Here is a 25010-nt window from a genome sequence, read left to right as displayed (position 1 = left end):
TGGCGTTCCGCTCTCTGTACCGAACACTGGAAAGATATGTGATGCAGAACTCACTGTGCAGGTTTAAGAACATTTTAAACTACTCAGACTTCCTAAAGGCGGACAGCATCAATAAAAAAAAAAAAAAACATGAATCTCAACATCATATTGTACAACTTACATTGTGGTCTGCAATGCATTTTCTGTGACATTAGTGGTTAGACTGGAGCTGCCTCCTCTAGCTGAAGTGTGATGTAATTGGCTGTTAGAAGCCTCTAATTAGGAAAGGGGAAGTCAGGACCTGCAAGAGTCTCTGATGTTAAGTGCTTATTAACCCCCCGTGCATGACATTTAGCAGGGGTGTTTGTAGCAATGCGGGTATTTGTTGGATGTTGTGTGTTTTTAATGGGCTGTTTGTATGAGTGTGTTCTCAACTACATGTTAGCGCACCATTTTACCGTGTGTTGCTGTTGACATTTACTCTCGAAAACTTCTTTAGCAAAAAGCACAAAAAATGTCTCGAAGCAAATGAGGATTGCATTTTTTTTTTTTTTTTTACTGAATTTCCCAAATTATATGCAGCCACAAATCTAAGCAAACTTAATCAGAGGATGGTGGGTGTAGATATAAATGACTTTCTGCTGCTATTATGACATTAATAATGACGTACTTTCCCATACGCCTTTGAGCCGATATGCAATCAGTTCTCGATGGAGGACATTTGGTTTCTCACATTTTAATTAGCCGTCAAGTCTGCTGTAATTGTTCATACGTTGTGAGAAAGCTCCGATTTTTCATTTCCTGAAGCCAAGCCCTTTAATTGTTTTTTAAATAGGGATTCTTAAGAATAAAAGAACCGGCAAAAAAGGAGGAAGCATGATATTAGCAGCTACAAGTACCTGTATGTAATTGATCCATTGTAAATACACAATCAGTTCACAACTTATGGAAGGTTTATTCATTTTGTGGAAAGGAATGCCATAATGTCCTTTGTGACCTCAGGTTGTACTTAGAGAATATACATTTTTTCTTAAAAAAGGCTGTAAAACAGGCCCTTCGGCATTGTTTAAAAAAACCATTTAACACTTTAAGGACCCCGTAGGATTTAATTATAGTAAGTAAAGGATCAAGCATGTCTGTAAATATCACTCTGCACGTGTGGGATGAAAATATATATGTGGACATATAATGGACAATGTCTTCGCTTTGTCATATATCAGGAAATAGTTAGGGGTGCCCCGGTCCCTGAGTAGTGTGGCATTGTGTGCAGCTAACAGTTACTTGTTTTTTCAAAAGTATTCAAATGCAAGAGCAGAACTGTTGATATCAGGAAGCAAAGACAGGCGAGTTAGTAGTGTGGTGGTCCCACACCCAACTAGAGGTATTGCAGGTAACTTGCAGGGGGGAACGTGGGGCTTGGCATACGTAGACCAGTGTGTTATAAAGCTGGTCTCAAAGAAAGAGGGAAGCTAGAAATGGAGCTTCACTGATCTTTGATCTTTTCATTAGTGTTCGATAAGTATCTTGTGTTTATTTAAACTCTTTAAGAATTCAGATCCCAGGTGATTTGTGACTGTAGCAAGTCATATTCCGGAACATTTACAGCAAATGAGTGGGCAGGGTTAATGACACATAAATTCAGCTCCTCAGTTCTGGTGGCCAGCATCTTTTTTTCCACTCTTTTGCTCATAATGTGAATAAGTTCAGTAACGTGATGCATTGAAACTAAGGGAAAACTTCATCTAAGTTTCAGACTCAGACTGTTAATAAAAGTGGACGAAGCTTGAGTGATGTCACCCATCGTTTACTGACGGGGGCTTTGGAAACTTATCGATGGCCGTCAACACGCTGGAAATCCTGTCTCAACCTAACGCCCAGTCAACCAAACCACAGGCTACGAACTGGAGACGAAGCGGGTCATGACAAACAGCTACGCAACTCCAGCTCTTTCATCAGGTCTGCTATGAGCCACATTGTGAATAATGCTTATCCTTCGTCAAATCTAAATGGATGAGTTAAGAAAAAAAAAACTCCCTCTCTGTACAGTGTGTGCTGATAGAGGCATGGTGAGCTCATCCGAGCTGAACCAGGCTGTAAACATGTTTATTCAGCCATCCAAGCAGGCATGTTTGGATGGGTGTATGTGGCGTCAAGAGGATGCTAAATGAACTGCAGGATGTTGCACTACCACATTGGCTTCATTTTTCAATAACAAAGGCTTCTGATTGGACAGAATTTAATCCATTCTAGATATCAGAAATACACTGAAATATTCAGGAGGATTTTGCACTGGTTTGATTGATGTAAAATTAGCAACAGATACTCAGAGTTTTCCCACTAGCCTGAGCTCTATTATGTATTTAGTGGTATTGATAAAACAGCATCAGAGCTAGAACATTGTAGAGTTGTAAAAAACCTAAAGGTCTAATTATTATACAAGGTTAATCATTGTAAAGTCATAGTGTGGGGAAGATTTCAATACCAGCTTTTCTCCCCTGATAATGTGAGGTTAATGTGATTTAGCAATATGCAGTGTATCTTCTTTTATTCCAGTTTGCTTCAAAGGCTTTCATCTTACAACAAAGTAAGGAGATGGAATGAATTTAATAAACGTAAAGCAAAGCTGAGATATTTGAGATGGGAGGTGTTTAAATCTGGTATTTTCCTAAATACGAAGTCAAAAGCCTTTACGCTGTCTGATCCTGTTGACCCCTTCGCTGTCACCAGTTGGTACAGGCCACAATGCCGTAGCCCACTATCACACTCCCCCCGTCCCTAAGCTGTGCAGCTTCTTACAACCCTTCTGAGCCAGCCTGACAGAGTGTGTGTGTGTGTGTGTGTATATATATGTGTGTGTGTGGGACAGAGAGGCAGTTGAGATGAGAGTGTGAAGCAGTGAGAGGGAAAACCTAGAAAGAACAGCAAAGGCGATCAAACACGAGGGAGAGGGAGACGGGAACACAGCAAAAAGGCAGAGCAGAGAGGAGGACAGAGAGGACAAGACAGAGGGGAGAGAGGGGAGGGAGAGTGTTAACGTGAATGTTCTGTTTGATTTGTCCTGGTGCAAAAAGTCAAGAGATGCATTGAATAAATGACCGGCCACAACACACACCAGCATCCTGTCCTGGACCCTTGACAGGAGCCGGGGGAAGAACAGCACACACACACACTCTCAAAGGCAAAACACACTCTTCAAGCAGTCCCACATCCACTGGATCATGTCGTCTACTGGGTCGACCAACCACAAAAAGCGTCTGGCATGTAAGTAATCAACAGTGCACGAGGAACAGAAACGTAGACAGAGAACTTGTGTAAATACTTACAGTGCTGTACAGAGTATTGTAACTCCAGATCATCTTCACAGATTTATTCGAAATTGCTGAACGCTTTATCGACCCATTGTTGATTCTGTGCAGGTATTTACTACTTGCAACTCCATGTTATTTTCCCCTTTGCATATTTATGAAAATCCACGGCAATGAAAAGTTTTATAAAAAATGATTTCCGCGCGGAGTCCGGCACTAAAACCTTACTACATACATAATTCAGAAGCTAATTAAAAACCCTCTTTCATCTGGGATGTTTTATTCAGCATCGGTAAGTTATTTGTTAAAGCGAAAGATCAGCACGAGCAGTGTTTTACGTCACATACGTTAAAGTACCGAATGATGCGCGCGCTTTAGCAAAGGGTTGTTACAGGTAGCAATCTGTAACTGTGAATGTAATCTATTGCATGTTTATAATCTATAACTGGTAACTATCATGCATGAAGTTTAGCAAACTTTCATTGGGCCATGTTATTGAAATCTCTATCCCAAGGATTCCTTATGTAACTACACACTTAAAAAGTCTAAATTGCATATTTAGAATAATCCATCCAATTCTCTCCTGTTTGTGAAGCAAGGGTCAGATCTGAACCAAACCCAACAAAACACGCAGTGCAACTCTTATTTGTTCAAAGTAATAATAACAGCCAGAGGCCATGTCTATTTAAACTAAATTAGCTTGACAGCCTAGTTGGTGGTACAGCACTGCAGATGCACACGCTGTGTAATCACATTGAAGGGATAACGACTGCTTCTCAGAGGGCTGACGAAGCTAGCGGAAGGTCTTTATATAGAGGCAGGAAAGACTCACTGGTCCCTGCTGTCAAAACAAAACAGTGTCTCACTTTTTAACTGAACGAGTGATCTCACATGAGCAGGGTTTTTTTTTTTTTTTTTTTTATGTTTCCATGTCAAATGAATCAGTTACTTTACTACTTTGTTGCTTTGAGGAATTTGTTTCTGCACTGGGGTCTCATATGAGCAGTACTGTAGGTAATGTCTCTACATCACAGCGGTAGAGCACTACATTATGAGATCTATAGAGGGGGACTAAAAGCCCTCTTTTGATTGACCCGAATAAGGAGCTGTGGGCACGGTTGGAGGTCATGTTTGCATTCAGCCCTGAGTGAAGAGCTTTAATGGCTTTGGGAAGGGGAATGGCGGGGGAATACTCGATCTGATGAGACACTTATGGAGCTGGTGGTCAGACAGGGTTCAAGATACAATCACAGTGTTGGGATCATTGTAAGCTGAAGATGAGAGTGATGTAATGTTACTAGTTTGGGCTTGATTAAAAGTATGTGCTACTTAATATCCTGCAGTATGACGTAGTACAACAGTAGGGCATTGGTACAATAAACAACCTGTCTGGATAGTAGTACATGGTTGTGTGAATAGTGATATGGATTTGTGTGTGTGTGTGTGTGTGTGGTGGGGGAGTTGACTGTTGTGGTGCAGTGTTCTTACTCATCAATGATTTATGCTTGATGGACTCCTGTGACTATGAGGGCAGCCTCGGTGAGCTATTGGCTCAGTAAATAAAAGCAGTAATACCTAAAAATGATGAGGCTGTGTACTACTGTGCAGTGGGTGACACCATCATCAGGCCCAAAGGATGGGGGGGGAGACGAAGAGCTGCAAAAGAGGAGGGGAGGAGTTTAAGATAGATGAGCTGTCAAATGTGAGTGGCCATGCAGTGCTTCCTCGCTCTCTCTCTCTCTCTCCCTCCCTCACACACACACACAGACGCCCAGCCTCTCTGTTCACTGAAAACAGAAAGATGATCATGGGATTTACTTTCTGCTCACCACATGGGGATTGAATGCTTCACCATGTGACTCCTTGGTTCAATAGGAACATTTGTTCCCACTCCTAGTGCAGTTCCCAGGAGCCTTGATGTATTACTGCGCCACTGACATGACACAGAAATATCCAATGGTGCATGTGTTGAATGTTTTTTTTCTGACAAAAGATGCTGACAAGGTTTACGGAGAGAAGGCAACAAAGAGAAACAATTACACATTGCTTTCTGGAGCAAACAAACGGCATAATCATTGAATCATTTAGTTTTCATGTTTTAATGTGGGGAAACAAACAGCGGAGTGGATTATGAGGAGCAAAAGCGGTGGATAAAGTGGATAAAGGAACAGACGCCTGAAGAATAATTAGAAGAAAATCATGTGATTCAGCTCAACTGTCACCTCTGGCCCTGTAACGCACAACCTCACATCTGCTGAAACACACACACACACACACACACACACACACGCACACACGCACGCGCACACCACCTACAGATCTGTTTAAAAAAGATTTGAGAGCTAATCAAAGGCAAGAATGGAAATGTCTGACAGAAAAAGAATCACAGCTTCTTAAAAAAATGAACGCTGCATAGTGGAAATAATTGAAGGGAAAAAAATGCACAGAAACTACCATGGCCTGGATTTGTCAGGCAAGAATGTACTTGCATTTATGAGGCTTAGCTGAGGCAAGCAAACCCAGCAAAGCGCTTTTTCCCTCAAAACTCTGACTCTACAGTTTCTATATAGCAGGAATAAAGCCAAGCAGGCTCATGTTACATAACAACAACACACTTCCCATTTTTCCCCTCAGTCGCCCTTCCTCCTTTTCTTTATTGTTTCTTTATTTCTTCCTTTCTTCTTTCCTCCTTTCCCAGCCAACACAAACGTCCTACATTCATGCACACACAACCAAGCCAGTAAGCTGTGCAGTCATGCACTGCAAAGCAGTTGGAGTCCACTGTTGTCAGTCAGCTGTGCCGTGGTAGGATTGTTCCACCATTATGTAACTGTAAGCCCGAGGTAATTATGGTGCAGTGTAGGCTGAGATGGAGCAGGGATTTCTGGGTAGGGGGCATAGGTGCCGTCACAGATCAAAAGTGCTAAGGATATTCAAAGGACAGCTCTGAAAATACTGCAAAGCTACAATCAGCTGGAGGTCTAAAACAGGAGTCATCTTTTTTTCAGTCTTCTTAGTCGTGTGTTTCTGAGTCACAAAACTTTACTTTCCTATCTTAAGAATAAATGAGGAAAGTGCAAATACACCATACGTTTTAGTGTCTTAGCTGCTTAAGGAGCATTTAAGTGACAATTAATACCTTTGTACAGAGATTTCTAATCATAGCTTAGCCTCTTTACCAACACATGGCAGGCATGTCAGAGTCTCCACAGGTTCAATGAGGCTCCATGTGTACATGAGTTAAGACAGTATCTTTGGTAGCTGTTAAACCCAGTCAAATTCCTTGTATATTTAAATGTACTTGGCAATAAAAAATATTTAGATTCCGAAAACCAGACACAAAAGCAAATAGGAAAAGTATGCCTGACCTGCTAGTTTTTAACAGACAGTGTTGGCATGGCAAACAAAGGCTTACACTATCTATGCCTAAAAAGGCTAAAACAACAGCTGCCAGGTTTGAATGATTGTGTAGTAAATTAATTGTATTGCTGATGGCAGGTTGTTAAAAATAGCTTAGCCGTATCAAAATTTAAAGAACGTTTGTTTTTTCTCTGGCTCTTTTTGAACGGTCCGAACTAAACAAAGCTCAAACATTAATCCTCAAGTTTTCCAGGACCTCGGTTCACACTAAATCCGAGAAAGATGACAAAACACCCTGAGGTTGACAACTTCCAATGATTCTATATGGTTAAACATCAGTCACGAGGAAACACCTAGACAAACTTTCTTTGAAGGAATGGTGGTCCAAGACCTGAGGGTGCGTTTGAATAGTGTTTCAGTGTCAGCTATAAGAAGAGCTGTTTCAGTTCTCTAAATGAAAAGGAAATGATCTAATTACTTCCTTTATGATCTTCTTTAGAAAAGGATACACAAGTCAAAAATGACCCACAACTGAAAAAGTTATTTCGAGTGATGCAGATATTTGGTGTGACAACCAGCTCACCTCACCGATGGTAACTTTCACTCGCTTTGTTTTTTAATCCAACCTCTTATCAATCAACCAATGGACCAAAAATAAATATCTACTTTTAGACAACACAGATGAGTGCAGTTACAATTTAAGTTAACAAAATGGTATTTATTTTTTATTAGTTTATTTATTGAGGTGCGCTTAATGAAGCATGATTTCTGCTGTTTTAATTATTACTTTAGGATAGCTTATATCTCATATATCTGTTATTGCCATCATAATTAAGATAAACACAAATAAAAATCTTTTTATTGATCTCTGACGGTGTAGTCTCTTCAGTTTAAGAGGCTTTGTTGACTTTTTTTTTTTTTAATGGACCCTCAGAATCAAGTTTTGATTCCTGGATTCTGTTGTGCAATGGCTATGGTCCCAGAATGACTATCAGCTCTATGAGTTTGAGATCTTAGACACTTTCATGGCTTTCTTCGCAAATCGTATAGATTTTTAAGCCCATTATAAGTTTGTACATGTGACGTTAGTTGGCGTGTAAGAAGTCAGGCACTATACACAAAACAGCGATGAATATCTGTATTTTTGTCTATTTATTCCTTTTGTTTTAATTATTTCCTTTCCTCTTTCTCTTGATATCCCGAGGCCAACACGTGCCTAACAAATAAAAATCACAGCTTTTCTTTGTTTCCTGACCCACCTACAGTCTATTCTTTCCACGTGACCTGTATGTTATAGTCTAGATGAGCGTTAAGGAGCAGCCTGAAAACTGAGCGCATGGCCTCTTTAAACACAAGAATCCTTTTTATCACTTTGTGCTCACTCAGCCTTGCATACACTTCATATGAAAATCTGTTGAACCCATTAGCTCAAGGTTATTCATTGTGCAAAAATGCTATTTTTTTTCAAACATATTATCCTTTGGACTGCTTCTGGAAGATTTAAACTTGTTTACTCGTCACATGCAAAGAACTTTGAATCTGTGATTAAAAGTTGGGAAAGTACTTGACTCAATGAGCCAATAAGCCCCATCAAGATGGTTGGCGAAAACGGGGGGCTCCCCCGTCCAGGTTATGAGCACCAGTTGGGTCTCTCACAGAGCATGGTAGTAATGTAACCCCGGCCAATTTGCATGGAGACATCCCACACATCTTCCAGAGCAGGATGGAAGAAGCCTCAAAGGTTATGTGGATGAGTCAGTCTTTTTACATACATGCTCTTCTCCCACATGGGTGCAGACAGATGGAGACGTGCAGCTGAACGGGTGTGTGCGTTTGCGTGGGCTGGGTATGTTCACAGGCTAGCTCAACTTGAGTAGTGAAAAAAAATGTGAAAATAGAAGTACATAAAAGAGAGACCCCCATATGGCCAGAAAAAAACACTTTACATAAGCTCTGTGGTTTCCTCGTCATCAGAAGCCCTGTGAGCGTAGCGCCCCATAGATACTAGTTTACTACGTCCGAGCTTCTCAATGCAGCAAGGGTTAGCATGATTGCATCGTGTTTCCTAATATGTCACTTACCTTGCTCTGAGGTGTAAGTGAACCTCCAATAGAGTAATGTTGGTGTCCCAGAGTGTGATTTTACAGAAGATGTAAAATGTCATGTAAACAGACAGGCAGAGCTTCAATTACAAACACAGTAAGACACGCTCACACGTGACAGGGGCATAAACATCCTGCTATGACCTGGTCATGTATAGAGGGCTTGCGTCTGTTTCTGTAGTTGTGGGCTAAGGGTGTTTGTGCTAGGTCTACAATAACCACATACCACAAACTTTGCAGACAAATAATCTACAACTATTCACCACAATTATTTGCTACTTTAATATAAAACATTTTAAGTAAATGGAGGGTCTATGTTCTCTGATAAGATGAAGTGATTGCATTATTCCTGCTCGGTCAAACAAAGGAGTCCATCGACACAATTCACCAACGCATCAGTGATCTGATACTATGAATATCAGTATCCAATAAAATTCAATAAAAATCTCAGTTACTTATCCGCCAGCATATGTGATTATTTCTTGTTCCAATGTACCAGTTAATTGGGCATTACTCACATGTATTTCTAGACACTAGTAGCATCGCTGATACTTTCTAATCTCTAATTGTAAAAAAATAATAATATTAAAAAAAGACCAGAAAATAAAGGATCCACAGAGTTGTTTGGTGCCTCCATGCAAAGCCTCAGTGTCACAATAAAGGGCTATCACTTGTGCATGAGAGAAATGAACAAACCTCCAGGACTGTGGAAGAGTGACTGGCTGGGTCTCCAGAGATAAAGCTGTGTGAAGACAGTGCTCGCAAGCTGACAGATTTGTTTGTTTTGTTTTTGAGCAGAAACAAAAAGGCAGTGCTGAAAAAGGTCTGTAGAAGAAGTAAATCGAATGCTGTTCCCGTGCATGTTAGATGCATCTGCTGACATCTTGTAAACATGTTCGTCATGGAAGCTTGCTGGTATGTAAAACTCATACATGCATAGAAACATGCAGAAAATACACGCTACGATTGATGTGACCATGCTCACATGCACAGAAACACACCACACACACATTTTTAAAACACTGGTGACATGAGTCAAAGTGTCAGTTCATGGAGCCCAGTGGGAGAAAGCACAATGTGTGCTGAGGAGGATGTAGCACAGTTACACAACCATGGCTGGTCAACATGGCAGAGGTCGCTGCATTACAGATACTTGTGTAATGTGCTCATTATCAAACATCGTTGACTTTTACTTTTGTGAACCAACAGATACAAACTAAATACCACTTAAGAATTATCACGGAGAAAAGAGCATGCTTTAAATAACCTTTGAACTCCATACATACCAATGACAATATACCAAACTATCAGACATGGGTTTTTTTTCTTGCGCATCAACCAACTTCTCTCATCACATGAAACCACAAGTACCATTAACAGACGCTTGTCTGCAAAACATTACATTACTTTCTTGTAACATGCTAAGCCATCAGTGGACATTTTCAAATCCTCCGATACTGCTGGATGTAATCATATGATGTGAGTAATGTTGACATCAAATTCAAAAGATGAAAAACAAAACAAAACAAAACAAAAACTTACAAACAATGAATGGTTTGGATTAATCCTTTTTTTTTTTTTTTAAAGATTTATTTTTGGCCTTTTTGCCTTTATTGATAGGAAAGTGGATAGAGTCGGAAATGGGGAGAGAGTGGGGAGAGACATGCGGGAAAGTGGCCACAGGCCGGACGCGAACCCGGGCCGCCCGCGCGAGGACCGAATCCTCGCAACATGGTACGCGCGCTGTCGCTGCCGCTGAGCTATCGGCGCCCCCTGGATTAATCCTTTTTAAGAACTGGATGAGTCATTTTCCCCACAAATGACTCCGTCAAAGCCAACTACCTAGATAATGAGATAGCACATTTGATGCATGCAGTACTAATCTACATTAGGTATACAATTAATTTGATATCTAATGTTGGTTTCCTGATATCCACAATCAATTAGACATTATGTAGATAAATAATATGCTGAGATTCGTCGAGAGGTTACCAACCATGACTGTCATCATACGATCATTTCATTTCTTTTGTCGGCGACTCTGAGAGCCTTTCTGATTTAAAAAAAATGACACATATTTCCTTAATCATTAGCTCATTAAACACTGACAGCTCTTGACAGATGATTTAAAATACCTGGAGCTTAATATGGGAGTAGACCAGACTTTTTGTCACGTCATAAACAAACAGATGATTGGCTTTAAAAGAATGTATTTGCTTCTAAGCAAATCTGGCAACCGTGCAATCGTTTGCTTTAAGTGCTTGCCAAAACAGTACCAGACAAGTAAAAACATCTCCACCTTCCATTTACCAAGACGTTTTATAAATGTGATTTTTAATGTGATGCCTATGAGAGCCGTTTTTATATTCTCAGACAATATTATGTTTAATATGTTGGATCAAGTCCTAAAGGTATGGATGAAAAGAGATGATTCAATCAACAAAAGGCAAATAAGACATTTGCCTTTTTTTTCTCTTTGTCATGATGACTTAAAACAATTTTCAGGTTTATCTTGGGGTGTATTTAGAGAGGACAGTGGATAAATTCAGAAATCTGGTAGAGAGAGAGAGAGAGTGGAGAATGACATGCAGGAAAGGAGCCACAGGTCGGATTGGAACCCGGGCCGCCTGCTTGATAGACTCCGTACATGCGCCCCCCACTAACCACGAGGCTACAAGCGCCCCAATCATATATTCAACTTTAAGGCAAAATACTGCATTAAAGACAGAAGAAATGCATATCTATTGTGTTTTCTTGGTTTGGTGTTTAGCGGAGACGGACAACTCTCAGAGGCTGTTGGACAATGATTCATCACAGCACATGAAGGTGAGGGAGAGACAGCGCTTTTTTGAGGACGTCTATCAGCATGATTTGGAAAACTATCTGCCATCTTCTCACCTGCAGATCGACTGCAAGAAACGTGAGTGACTGCTCTCTCTGTCTGTTCTTGTTTGTTTTTTTTATAAACCTCTTATCTTTCTTTATAAACTATCTCTTTGATTTAACAACATGATAGTTTCTTTTTCTTGGGGGGTTGGGGGTATTTTAGCTTATTTGAATAAAGATTTTTTAGGATAGAAGATGCCACCTGCAGGCAAATTCTAACACTGAGCTTCATGAATCGAAATATGATGCATTTTGCTGTTTTGCTTTTTCTTTTCTTTTTTTAAAAAAAAAAAAAAAAGGCTTTGCACAGAAATCTAAAATTACAGATTCGGGACCAAGACTTATTATGCTCTTTGATTTCCTTTAGAAGGACGGCATGTGAATATTGAAACAAGTTTGAAAGGCTTAAAATGACCTGAAACTGTGAATTAATGCATTTCTGCCTGTACACAGCCCCCATGGGAAGTATCTCTTCGATGGAGGTGAACGTGGACGTTCTGGAGCAGATGGACCTGATGGACATCTCTGACCAGGAAGCACTCGATGTTTTCCTAAATTCCGGCTCCAGTGCAGATGAAGGACAGCTGGCATCTCCAATACCAGGTAAAAAGATTGACCTACTGCCCCTTTACTTTCAAAAAGCCACTTCTCTAACCACTCCTACAAGCAGAATGTACAAAGCAAACAACTTTATATGACAACAATACTTAGAATGAACCCAACAGTTCAAGACTTAAACATATTTTATATATTAACGTATTCTGTTTTATTATTTTTAATCTTTTTCATTGGGAATGAAATTAATTTAAAAATGTCCTCTACATTTTTTATGAATGTTTGTGCAGAAGTGATTTTAGTACAACATAAAATAATCTTCTATTGCCTTTCCATGAAGAGACTTGCTTCTATTTCTGTCAGCCATGCATATTAATGTTGTCCATGGAAAGACAGAGCAACAGGCATGCGGTGCATCCTGCTGAAATAATAAGCACTGGCAGAACAGGTGCAAAAGTCCATTCATAGCTTCCTTTTTTTCAGATTGTGAGGAAGAAGAAGACGAAGAGGAGGAGGAGGACGACGACGATGAAGACGCAGAGGTCGTCTACAGGGAGCGGGCACCTTTGAAGCGGCAGCACGAAGTGCGACGCAGCTCTAAATCCCGCATGGCCTCTACATCGTCTGGCTCTAGCGACACCAGCGAGGGTGGAGCCGACACACCTGTGATCCAGTCCGACGATGAAGAAGTTCACGCCGACACTTTGCTGCTCACATCGGTTCCTCATACCAGGGATGAAGAAACAGAGGAGGAAGATGACGAAGAGAGATGCCGTGGAACAAAATCTTCCTAAAGACTGAACTTTACTCTATTTAGATACACGGAGAGGGCAAATCATGTCTGAAATCTTTCTGCCACTCGACATTCCCCTTTTAAAGGAGGAACTCCCAGCATGGCAGCCGTGACCATCATTTCTTTTGAATGTTTTAGTGAGCACATCTTTCCTAATTAAAGTGCATTCTTACTAAAGCACTCCATTTGAGACGATCAAGTATCTGGGCAATGATGGCATTTGTATGTAAACTAGATGGGTCATCCTTCTCACATCCACTTACATGTAATGGTTAAAATAATTAAAGTAAATGACATTTGTCATTTTTAAGTTTTATACTTTCTACTGCTTGAAGGTAACCCCTTTCATGTCCATTTTGTGCTTGAAAGCACAGGTGCAGAACGACTATTTGAAGACTGCAGTGCATCTCTACAGAACAGGGCGAAGCCACACTGAGTGAAATGTGGATAAAGGCAAAAATGAAAAGGAAAATAAATCTGTGATAATTTGTAAAAAAAATAAATAAATAAATAAAAAATAAAAAAATTTAATGTTTGTAACTGTACCTAAAGTCTAAGTACCTTGGATGCTTCTCATCTTAAACAGCACTGAGATTAAATAGCTTTCCTCTACCTCCTTATGAATACAACACCTGCTCTACGGTATTAAAAATGGCTTTGGATTGAGATTTGAGTAATATTGACGCCATAGCTTAAACAGTGATCCAGCTCACAGTCTAAAGGCTCAAAAGTACCGTAAATGCTGGAATTATGCATCCTATTGTGTTTCCAGAAGATCTCCACGAGTCAAGCTTTATTTTTTGAGCTTTGGTCGACAAATTGTATCATGACTTTACCAATGTGTGCATGTGCAACTATTTACAATATCATGACTGGAACTGTGTCTGTAAATGCATGACATTTTGTTCTCGTTTGTCGGTGACTTCTTTGTAGTTTTTCAGTTAGGTTGCTTCAAAGTGATTCGAAACTGAACTATGCAGTTGGCCCGAGCAGGCTTAATGCCGAGTTTCACCTCCATTACACGTGACAGGCGTTGGATAAGGTTGATCTGATCATCTGAAATGAATTATATGTTTGTTCTGTGTGTGTCTAAGTGTTTGTGTGGATGACTAATGGTTTGGGTGTGATAATGGGATGGTAAACAATAAAATGTGTTTTAACGTTCGAGCTCACTGCATTGTTCAAAACGACTCATGGTTTCAACTCATGGTGTTCGACTCTTCCCTTGTTTGAAGTCTCACGAGGAATGGAATTAAAATGTAACAGAATTGAATACAGTTGAGTTCACTGTTTGTTTGTCTGTGAAGTCAGATTTTCTGCTCACTTGGTTTTCTCCTAAAGTTTGTTCTCACACTGCTTCATTTTGCTCACTTCAACATTGCTATTTGCCAAGTTGTTAAAAGTCTGTGTGTGTGTGTGTCACCCTAAACAGTACAATAGTAATATGGTCTGCACACTGTAGAGATTTTTTCAAGTTCTCATGGTAAATCACCCTGTGACGCCCATCCTGGAATTTTACCTGGGGGCAATCTTTTCTTCCGTCACTACTGGAGATACGATGAAAATTTCACACACTATCCATCGAGAGTTTCAAACAGGTACAAACAGGAAGACTCAGAAGCAGTTTTCCTTCTGAGGCGGTTTTAAGGGGAGGAAGGGTTACAGCAGATTCCGTTTTTTTGACTGACAGTACTGACATGCTGGTAGCTGTTCCTCTCCATATGCATGAAGCTTTCAAGTTCTTCTAGTTTTACAAGTTTGCTTTAAGCTGCACGTTTTTGTTTTTTTTTTAAAACACAGCTGTTAGTTTGAGCACTGGGGTTTGCTTGTGTAACTGTGCCCAGCATTGTGTGTCTGCAGTTGACCTTTTGATACCCATCCATCAAGTTTAATCCCCAAATCATAACACACCAACACATCATAATAAGCCTTTAAGAAGTGTTGTGCAGGTGACATACAAACACAACACAGCACCTTAACACAGGGAGGTGCAGAGTCTTGGGTATGTTTTACTTTATTTATAAGAACATTAGTTGGATTTAAAAAATAGAACATAACGTTATATTTCTCTGGTATCTCTTTGTGTTCATTTACTACACTTGCTTTCTTCTTTTACTATTCCCAGCTGGCCCTCTTGTTTTTTTGCTCAAGGCAGCTTTGGATTGAAAATGTGATTGAAGATCTCGTTTTCAAAGCGAAATTACTTTCTGATACTATCCAACCAAAAGAAAATTAGATTGTATAGTTTGACAACATTTAGTAGTAAAAAGTATTTTGTTTAATTTCAAAACACTCAAGATCAGGAAAAGTAAAACCAAAGTCATTCGTACATGTTGTCCCAGTAACACTCCCTTTGCCTCTAAAGTCATCTAAGGTACGAGCCTTGAGGGGTGGGGGGTGGGTATATATATATATATATATATATATATACATTTTTTTTTCTTTTATTTATTGTCTTTGTGTCTATGTTCGACAATTGTATGTTTGTTCATGGAAAACTGCAAAATAAAGTCTAAAAAAAAAAATAAAGTCATCTAAGGTTAAATTGAGAATGGGATCTGAGAGCAATGAATTTGCATTACACATCCCTCCTTTGACAACCTATTGTTACCTTAAGATCCATTTTTTATGACGGTGTGAATCCTGCAGTCAACAAACACGTTGAGAATTGTTGACTGGTATGGATAACAAATTGTCACATACCAAAAACTAATTGCACAGACCTCAAAAAAAGAGCAAACTTTATCTACATTAAATACTTTTGCCTGAAGCCTACCGAGTGCAGGTGTTGCGTGAGAAAATCAGACAGGCAAACTGTAGAGTCGTAAAAAATAGGGTGAGGATCAAGCAGCAACCTCCTTTTAATCCTCCACCTTTTTCAGTGTTGAAAAAATGAAGCCAAAGCAGGAGTGCAAAGTCCTGCAGTTTGTCGAAGGTCTGCTCGAGGCTGACTCCAAGAGCCCTGGAAGTGACATGCACACCCTATTCTAAAAAGCCTGTTTTTAAAGCCGGAAATGAACATATTTATAGCCCTGATCAGTTGTTGTCCTGCGGAGAGATAAGACGGCAAAACCAAGAGAGAAGAATCCCATCAGCTTCAGTGGGAGGGAGAGAGAGAAGGTCCACTGTCCGTGCACCCCTCTTGTAAATACACCGATTGAGGTTGCTCATATCAAAACTGGCTTCATTTAATAATATTAATGTACAGCTGTCTAACTGACGAATTCAGAGCAGGTCACAAACGTCACATGCAATTCATGTCATGCTCACAAAGCAGCACTGCGGTCCTATCTGAGATGACACACGGACCTCCTTCACAGTGTTTTTCCATCTCCATTAATAGTTCGATTGGCTTCAGTTTTTTTTTTTGCCTCATTTAGGACTTCAGTACTTTGTTTCAGATGTTAGCAGAGCTTTACAAAACTCCTGAAGTCAAATGTACAGAAAAGTTAAGACTGCTGTGTTAATAAAAAGAAAATGGCCTGGACATGTGTGTTTGATAATGACTTCACATAATATCTGTTTGAACATTGTCTATTCTCATGACGATTTAGACTTTAGAAAAGTCAATGCTGTCACAGAAACTGACGCTTACCCTCTTCCAAACATTAATGAAATCCTGGAATCACTGTCTGGTGCTGCAATCTTTTCTACAATAGACCTGAATAGTGGTTACTGGCAGGTACCTATGGATCCAAGTAGCAAGGATGCAACTGCTTTTATCACCCCCTTTGGGTTGTACCACTTCAATGTGATGCCTTTCGGTCTCAAAAATGCACCCGCTACCTTTCAGAGGTTGATGGAAACCGTCTTGGGAGATTTGAGAGGAATGATTTGTCTGGTCTACCTAGACGACATTATTATCTATTCTTCTTCTGTGTCTCAGCATTTGAAGGATCTTCAGAAGGTGTTGAAGAAACTTAACGATGCTGGACTGACAATCAACCTAAAGAAATCAAGATTCTGCTTACAGGAACTGAAATTCCTGTATCATATTGTCAGTGGTCAAGGGATTTCTGCTGATCCAGACAAAATCAAAGCTGTCCAGACCTATCCGGTACCTAAAAATCTAAAGGAGGTACAGCGATTTCTTGGGCTCACCGGATGGTATCACCGATTTGTACCAGACTTCTCCAAAATAGCCGAGCCAATAAATTCTCTCAAAAAGAAAGGAACAAAATTCCACTGGAGTCAAGAGTGTCAAACTGCTTATGAACGGTTGAAAGCCAGTCTGATTGTTCCTCCCATTTTAGGTCATCCAAACCTCAGGCTTCCATTCATTGTTTATACGGATGCCAGTGAGACAGGACTTGGAGCAGTCCTAACTCAAAAACGGGAGGGAAATACAGAGGAAGTGCTTGCATATGCTAGTAGAACTCTGAACCAAGCTGAACGAAACTACTCGGCAACCGAAAAGGAATGCCTTGCAGTGATTTGGGCTTTGGAAAGATGGCAACATTACCTTGAACCAAAACTATTTACAGTTGTCACTGATCATTCTGCTCTACAGTGGGTTTTGAGTTCCACCAAAACTACCAGCCGTCTAATCAGATGGGCTCTACGATTGCAGAAATTTGACTTTGTTATTGAGTATCGAAAAGGACGATTGAATGTTGTGCCTGATGCTCTCTCTAGGATACCTACCTGTGGAGTCTGTAATCTCGTAGCAAGTAAAAAAAATGTGGATACATTTCCAGTGACTCTTGACACGATTTGGGAAGAACAGCACAAAGATCCAGAAATTGAGAAAATCTTTCAAGATTTAGCAGAAAATGCAGCCTTGGATTCAAATTATGCCATCTTGGAAGACAAAGTGTATTTCAAAAAATATCTGAATGACAATCAATACCACTACCGCATCTTCATTCCCAAGAGCTTAATTCCTCACATGCTGAATGCTTTCCATAGCATCCCGCTGAGTGGCCATCTGGGAATCTTCAAAACCTACAAAAGACTTCAAGAGGTTGTTTTTTGGCCTGGATTGTGGAGAGATGTTAAACAATATGTGAAATGTTGTTTGACCTGCCAGCGCCTAAAAGCAGATAACAGAAAACCTGCAGGGAAACTACAACAAACAGTGGTGACAAGACCCAATTCAATGTTGGGAGTTGATATAATGGGTCCTCTGCCTCGGAGCCCTGAAAGAAACAAGTATCTGTTGGTGTTTGTGGACTACTTCACCCGATGGGTGGAACTCTTCCCTCTCAGAGTTGCCACAGCGCAGAACATTGCAAAAATTCTTCGAAAAGAAATGGTCTCCAGATGGGGAGTTCCAGATTACATCTTGTCTGACAGAGGGTCACAGTTTGTTTCCTCTGTCTTTAAGGAAGTCTGTGCGCAATGGACAGTAATACCTAAGCTCACCACAGCATACCATCCTCAGACAAACTTGACGGAACGCATAAATCGGACATTAAAAAGCATGATTGCATCATATGTGGAAGACAATCATAAGAACTGGGATAAGTTTATTTCAGAATTCCGGTTTGCAGTGAATTCTGCAGTTCATGAAACGACAGGAGTTTCACCAGCCGAGTTGCAACTGGGGAGGAAGTTAAAAAGTCCAATGGATAAAATTCTGCAAAGAGATGTGCTAAAGCCAGACACAGCAGGATATGATGTTGTCCATCAGTTGACACAGCTTCATGCTAGTGTTAAGGACAGTGTGGAGAAGGCACAGAAACGACAGTTGAGGAACTATAATAAAACAAGGAGAGATGTTAAGTATAAACCAAAGGACAGAGTGTGGGTCAGGAACTTTCCCCAGTCCTGTGCAAAAGACAAATTCATGGCTAAATTGGCTGCAAAATGGAAAGGCCCATACAGAGTGACAGCTAAGCTTGGACCGGTAAATTACCAAGTGGTAATGGAAGAGACTGGTCACGACATCCGAACAGTAAATGTCTGCAATCTCAAACCGTTCTATCCCAGTGCGGAAGATGTAGATAAACAGGAGAGGCAAAGGATTGCCGACATTCTCCAAGACTCGTCAGGGGATGAGGAGTTTTTTGGCTTTGAAGAATAAGTCATGTAGGAAACCAAGCAAATGAAAAAAAAAAAAGAAAAAAAAAATCAACTAAAGAGAAGAAAAGTTCTTTTTTTTTTTTTTTTCATCCAGCAGGGGAGAGTGTAGCAGTCAGGGTGCAGAGGCAACCTGCTGCACAGCAGAGGGAAAAGGGGCGTGTCATTGAAGGGAAAGAAATTAGGAGTGATTGCACCTGGGAAAGGTGTGAGAGTGGAAAGAGGAAAAAAGGGGCGTGTCATTGGAGGGAAGAAGATTTTGGAGTGATTGCACCTGGGAGAAGTGGGAAACAAAAGGAGACAGACAGTGGAGAAGAGAGGAGAAAGGTGAAAAGGAGGTAAAGCCCTTTAATGTTTATGGAGGTGCTGAACTTTTGGAGTGTTTTGCCTGGGTTCTCCGGATTTTTAAAACACTGTGGGACCTACTGGGAAAGGAGTGAGCAGGGATCTGCATGATCCAGTCGGCCTGGAACAATGCATGTTGGAATGACTGGGAGAAGACGACTGTAAAATCAACCTCTCTACTCGAAAAAAACCCGGGACAGGTGATATTTTCCCCCCCACCTCTCTCCTACCTAATCTCCAGACTTCCCCTGTTTCCCAAACCAGGCCCCTTCCTTTTCCCCCACTATCAGATACTCACTTCCCCACACACACACACTCCCCCACACACACGCACTCAGCTCTCAAGCCCCTTTTGCTTCTTTAATGTATTTTTCATTTTTTTGAACGGACCTAAAAATTTTGGACTGTTTTTTGAGGGTTATAAAACCCCAAAGTGTTGGGACATTTTTTGTTATGTTGTGTTTTAAGAAGTTACCCAAAGAATTAAATGTTTGTTTGTCCTGAATTTGTGTTCAATATATGGATTTATATGATTTAATTTTGCTTCGTAGTGTGCTTTGATTTACTCTCATACCATGTATTGACGGACTTAGTGGTCTGTCTGGCGACCAATTTAATACCCCCCTAAGTTACGCTACAATTCTCATGACGATTTGGAAAAATAATAAACATGAGGATTGGCTATCCTTTTTTTCTTTCGTTCAAAAAGGTGGAAAATCAATTTGCACCAAATGGGGTTTTTTTTATTTGAATGAATCGTCCTTGAGTTGAATCGTGGCCCGAGAGAATCAGGTCATCTTGTAAAGGAGAGATATATACTGTAATCCCCTAATCTTTATCAAATGTGAAATAAAGTCCTAATGGCCCAATTTGTTGTTTAATTCTTATTTTATGACATTATTTTTTAATACACTATTTATATGGTAACAGTAGTTTTATGTTGCATCTGGTAAATGTGTAGAGAATTTCACTGATATATCTTCAATTTTACGCACTGCTGGTTTTTCAGTGAATTTTTCCAATTGATAAAATAAAATCAGAATTTACTGAGAGACGTCTCAATCAGTAAAGTAACCAGTCATTCATCTGTCAGAAAAGTTCTATGGAGGCACAGCTGCAGAGTTTGCCTCTGTGGCGTACGGCAGTTTGGGGGGAAAAAAGGGTTTATTTTATTTATTTTTTAAAAACTACATGTATGTGATTAGCCAGTTTGATATTAAGAACAACGGTTTGCAGGTGTGTGCAAACAAACAATCTAATTGGAGCCCCATGCCAACCTAAATATAAGGAGGGAACTTTTCGTTGTCGTGTTGACAAGTAAAAGATATGCAAATCAATGAACAGTGCCCTAACCAAAACAAATCCGGCTACAGCAACATACCAGACATTCAAGGACTTTACTGAGACATTACACCACTTATGCTGGAATGAAGCTTCTTTGGAAGATTAAAAACAACGAGAAAAACAAAGTTTAAACTATTGCAGACAGTCCAAGTTAATGACTTGTGATATTTATTAGACTGAAGGGAAGAAATAAAGAGGTGCAGCAATGCAGGTGTCTGAACATTGATGGAGCTGTGTATTTGAATGCATTCCAAACATAACTTTCATCCTTTGTGAATACAGGTGTGTACTGCAGTGAACACTTAACTTCTCTGTCCTTTGTGCCATGTTCAAACAGGAATGATTTCAGGCCTTATTCAAACGTTGCCCTCTTTCTCCATTTCTCGCTTCCTGCCGCAGTCCCCAGAAGTTTCTATCACGAATGTACCATCAACAAAAACCCTGTTCCCCCCCCATGGGTTTTTGGATTATTGCCAAAAATAAGCTTGATAATTAGATTTCTTCTTCATCCAGATAATCTTCACAAATGAACAGTATTTTCACAATTAAAGTCAAATGCTAACATTAAAGGAAGTACACCACGGTCGAGTTACTTAAATATCCTCCCCCACCAGGTATCCAACTTATTATTTTGCACTCTTACCAATTCTATGAAACACTCTTTTCGTTGTGTTACCTCATCGAGTTAGTGGTCACGGCTGAGTATGACATTGTTTTTCGATAGAAGACCAGTAGACCAGTCTACGTCTTAGGTTAGCTACAAACTCTGTGGTATTGGTTAGATGTAAAAAGGCATCAACCTGGAGGTGCCCCAGGTGTACTTTATGTTGTAGAGAAAAAAAAGAAAAAAAAAACAACTATTAAATAACATTGAAAGCTTGTGATTACTTTGGGAAAATCTAACCAAGTCTATACAAAAAAATTCGTACAGACTTTAAGAATGTGGAATTGCTTAAAATGTTATTTCGCTTCTGGGTTTTAGGAATTGTTACTGCAGATCTATGGTGTTAGATCTTCAAATATTAACCCACCAGATTTGCCTGTGTTGCCCACCAGTCAATACTATTGCTCCATTCAAACTTAAAATTAGTTTTCCCCTCTGCTGCTGCTATTGGAGGAAGAGACAAGCAGCACACGTTTGGTATCTCGCCAGGCAGACGACCGGACTGAGATGTTGGGGGTCGGCGAATCATTTTACAAATCTCAGTGTTTTCCCACACACAGACGATACTCGGGTGAGCTGCCCAAGTGAATATCCGACCGCCGAAGTATATTTTCGACCCGATTTTGTTTATTTTTTAATTCATTAATAAAATTGCTGCATGTGCGACAGAGAGTGCAGGAGAGATAGAGTGCGTTCTGTGGAGCTCGAGGCACAGAGAGCAGTATCACCTCAGCTTCAGAGAAAGAGAGTGAGACGGTCCACCCTTCTTTCTCATATCAACACTGAAGCTTCTCATGGCTTCGCTTTGAAAACATAAATGTACAGCTGCTGGCTGCTGTTGCAGAATATGGAGTTGAACTTTTCAAAACGTGAGGCATAGTCACCGTGTTTGAGTCTGTGTGCGAGCGTGGATAAATTGAGCAGATGAGATCTGTTTTCTGAGGGGAACACTGGATCTCATTTTTATTATGCACCTCTGAAGAAGTCTTTTCACTCCTTACAATTGAAGTTTATCACCTCTGACAGTGCTAAAGATAAAACAAAGACACTTCAAGATCTTCTGGTTAATTTTGCTTCTGTTGAGACCGGCACAATCATGCTCATCGTGCCCAAGAGGATTAGATAATTGCTTTCAAGTATGTCATTAAATTCAATGACTCAGTTTATAATGATGTGTAATAACAACAGATAAAAACACAAACACCCAATGGATTTACAAAACTGAGCTGCACTCTGCTGGTGATGTAGGGCAGGCATAAATTAGACATGGTAACCTGAGCTGGACAGTTTGGAATGGTGTACACCTGAGCCGGTTTTTCAACACAGCCAGAAAGATTAATTTAAGTCCACATGAATACTTTCTATCCAAACAACTAGTTTGATATAAAAGCAAACAGGCAGGCAAGAGTAACAAAAAACAAGACTGAAATTGTATATGGCACACTGCTAATACCTGTGCATGAACAAATGTCTCTTTGTCACCTGTGACGTCGACAACCCCCTACTGCCTCCAGGCTGTAAGGGGTTGTCTTCTGCTTACTATAACAGAGGCTGTATTTGACCGTGCTAGACAACTCCCACAGAGGATATCAGGCAGAGAGGACCAGGATGAGGCCCATTTCCCTGCTTCTGTTGGTAGGCATGAAACTTTTCATCAGTTTTGTATTGATATTTATATGTATGAAATTCATACATATAAAATAGTGTCATACTGTTCCAACTAACAGACATTAAAAGTAGAATAAAAGGGTGACTGCTTAGCTATTGTTCCAATAAAGCTGTTGTGGAGAAGTTTTGCTCTTTAGGATAAACATGTCAACTTAGAAATAACAGAGGAGAAGCAGCGTTTCTACATGCTAAGAACATAAATTTGCTTCTTCTGTAAAGGGTTGAAAGGCTCCAGGCAAGTGCAGATGTAACAGACGTCAAGTAAAACCGGTTCTATACATTTAATTATGGAAACATACAGCAGGCGGGAGGCAAAGTAACATGAACTACTTGTAACACCTCCATATGCAAAAGTTCAACCAAGAAACACATTACAACCTGAGTTGAATGTTTGGATTGGTTTTTGATATTCCTGGTTTGCTGTTATTTAGTTGACACTCATGAATCTTAAACTGTTTTTTTTTTTACCAACCAAACTAACACTGCTGTCCCAACTTGTACAGTGAAGATACAAGACAGTTATTCTTTTGTATTTCTAAAGCTCAATCCGAATCTGAATCAGAAATACTTTATTAATCCCAGGGGGAAATTCCTTAAAGTACCATTAGTTTGGTAGGCATTACGAGCTTCATACTCTGCCAAGCCCGACCTAACTATTGCTACAACAACTTTCACCTAATTAAAAAAAGAGTAGCAAGCTATGCCGGCATTCAGTTTGGACAAGTTGACAGCAGTCTGGTTTTTTAAACTAAAGCTTATTGATTACATTTAATCTTCTGCCTCTCTCAAATGTCATTAAGTGCATAAGCCAAAATGTAAAACCTATGATAAAATTCAACCTGATCAATTTAATAAGATCAGATTTTTTGTTTTTATATGAAGAATTCATTAAGAGGGAACAGGCCCCTGTACCTTTACTACAAGTCTTCATTCAAACATTTTGGATGCACCATCAAAATCTTTAGAAAATGTGGGTGTTAGGTCAGCATTTCATAAATCCATAGTTTTTATTTACCGCAGGTGACAAAAATGCTCCCCTGTGTGTTTTTCTTTGTTACCAAGAGGAAGGCTTGATATGAGATGTATTCAACAACCTGCTCAAAGTATTCTTGAATTTGCTTTCACATGACGAGTGGCTACAGAAAGGGGTGAATGGCCACTTCTCTATATTAGTTATCTCAGAAACATAATACAGTGTGGCAGGTGCCTGGAAAACCATATAAACAAAGGCATAAAGCCCAACCTTGGTGATAAATAATTGCCAACAGCACTGAAAAGCAAATTTACTTTTATTGACAAGAGATTAATTATCTTTATTACATTGCTCCTTAATGTTAAGAGTTGGTTGTTAAAATGTCTTCTCAGTAACCTCTGTAATTTATCTTAACAGCTTTGGTAACTGTTGTTAATATTCACATATAAATAAAGCCATATTTTTCTTCTTATAAGAGGTGCATATGAAGCATAGTGGGAATTGTTTTAGATTAAAAAGTAATTTTAAGTCTTCCCTCGATGCCAAGATTGATTCTCACTAATCAGTTTCTTTGTTGTCGTAGGTTGCATTTACAGCCCTGGCTGATTCCAAGATTGAAAACACCAGGCGTGCCAAAAGGGTAACGGTTTCTTATTTAGAACTTCTAATCCCTTTCAATGTGTTTTTTCTTGCAGGGCATAATGATTTATTACTTAATTATATGTTACTCTCTGATGTACGTCAATTTGGATAAAAGCATTTAGTGAATTGTAAAACTGTTTCAACTAAGGATTATAATACCTTATTACTACTTGGTACTTGGCATCAATATACACATTTTAAATAGATAACTAATACTTTATCAGTGTTTAAAGAATTTATTTTTAAAACACCTACAATCATTATCAGGATCTGGAAGTTGCAACTGGCATAATACTTTGTAAATGGTTATTAATTGTGTAGCACATCTATATATTTATTTGGGTTGTCATTGTAAACTTGGAACAAGACAACT

At 39.7% G+C, this 25010-nt stretch overlaps 2 protein-coding genes across 5 annotated transcripts in view; one reads left to right on the top strand and one right to left on the bottom strand.

The window, feature by feature from the left end:
• Positions 1-25010, bottom strand: part of LOC306834328 (uncharacterized protein) — a 79792-nt gene that overhangs the window by 30070 nt on the left and 24712 nt on the right. The window lies entirely within an intron of this gene.
• LOC306833440 (dysbindin-like) lies at positions 1328-14253 on the top strand. 3 transcript variants are annotated; one of them, XM_079358689.1, is made up of 5 exons: positions 1328-1935; positions 3051-3240; positions 11517-11666; positions 12086-12235; positions 12671-14253. In XM_079358689.1, exons 2-5 carry the CDS (start codon positions 3198-3200, stop codon positions 12979-12981), a joined length of 654 nt encoding a protein of 217 aa, XP_079214815.1. In that variant the 5' UTR covers positions 1328-1935; positions 3051-3197; the 3' UTR covers positions 12982-14253. The 3 variants fall into 3 exon arrangements, with proteins under 3 accessions (XP_079214815.1, XP_079214814.1, XP_079214816.1); XM_079358688.1 differs by having other exon boundaries at positions 2846-3240; XM_079358690.1 differs by lacking the exons at positions 1328-1935; positions 3051-3240 and adding an exon at positions 9408-9661.

The sequence above is a fragment of the Symphodus melops genome (genome assembly GCF_947650265.1).
Source record: "Symphodus melops genome assembly, chromosome: 13".
NCBI classification, from domain to species: Eukaryota; Metazoa; Chordata; class Actinopteri; order Labriformes; family Labridae; genus Symphodus; species Symphodus melops.
Note: the sequence above shows the minus strand (reverse complement) of the source record. Positions and strands in the feature narration are given on the sequence as shown.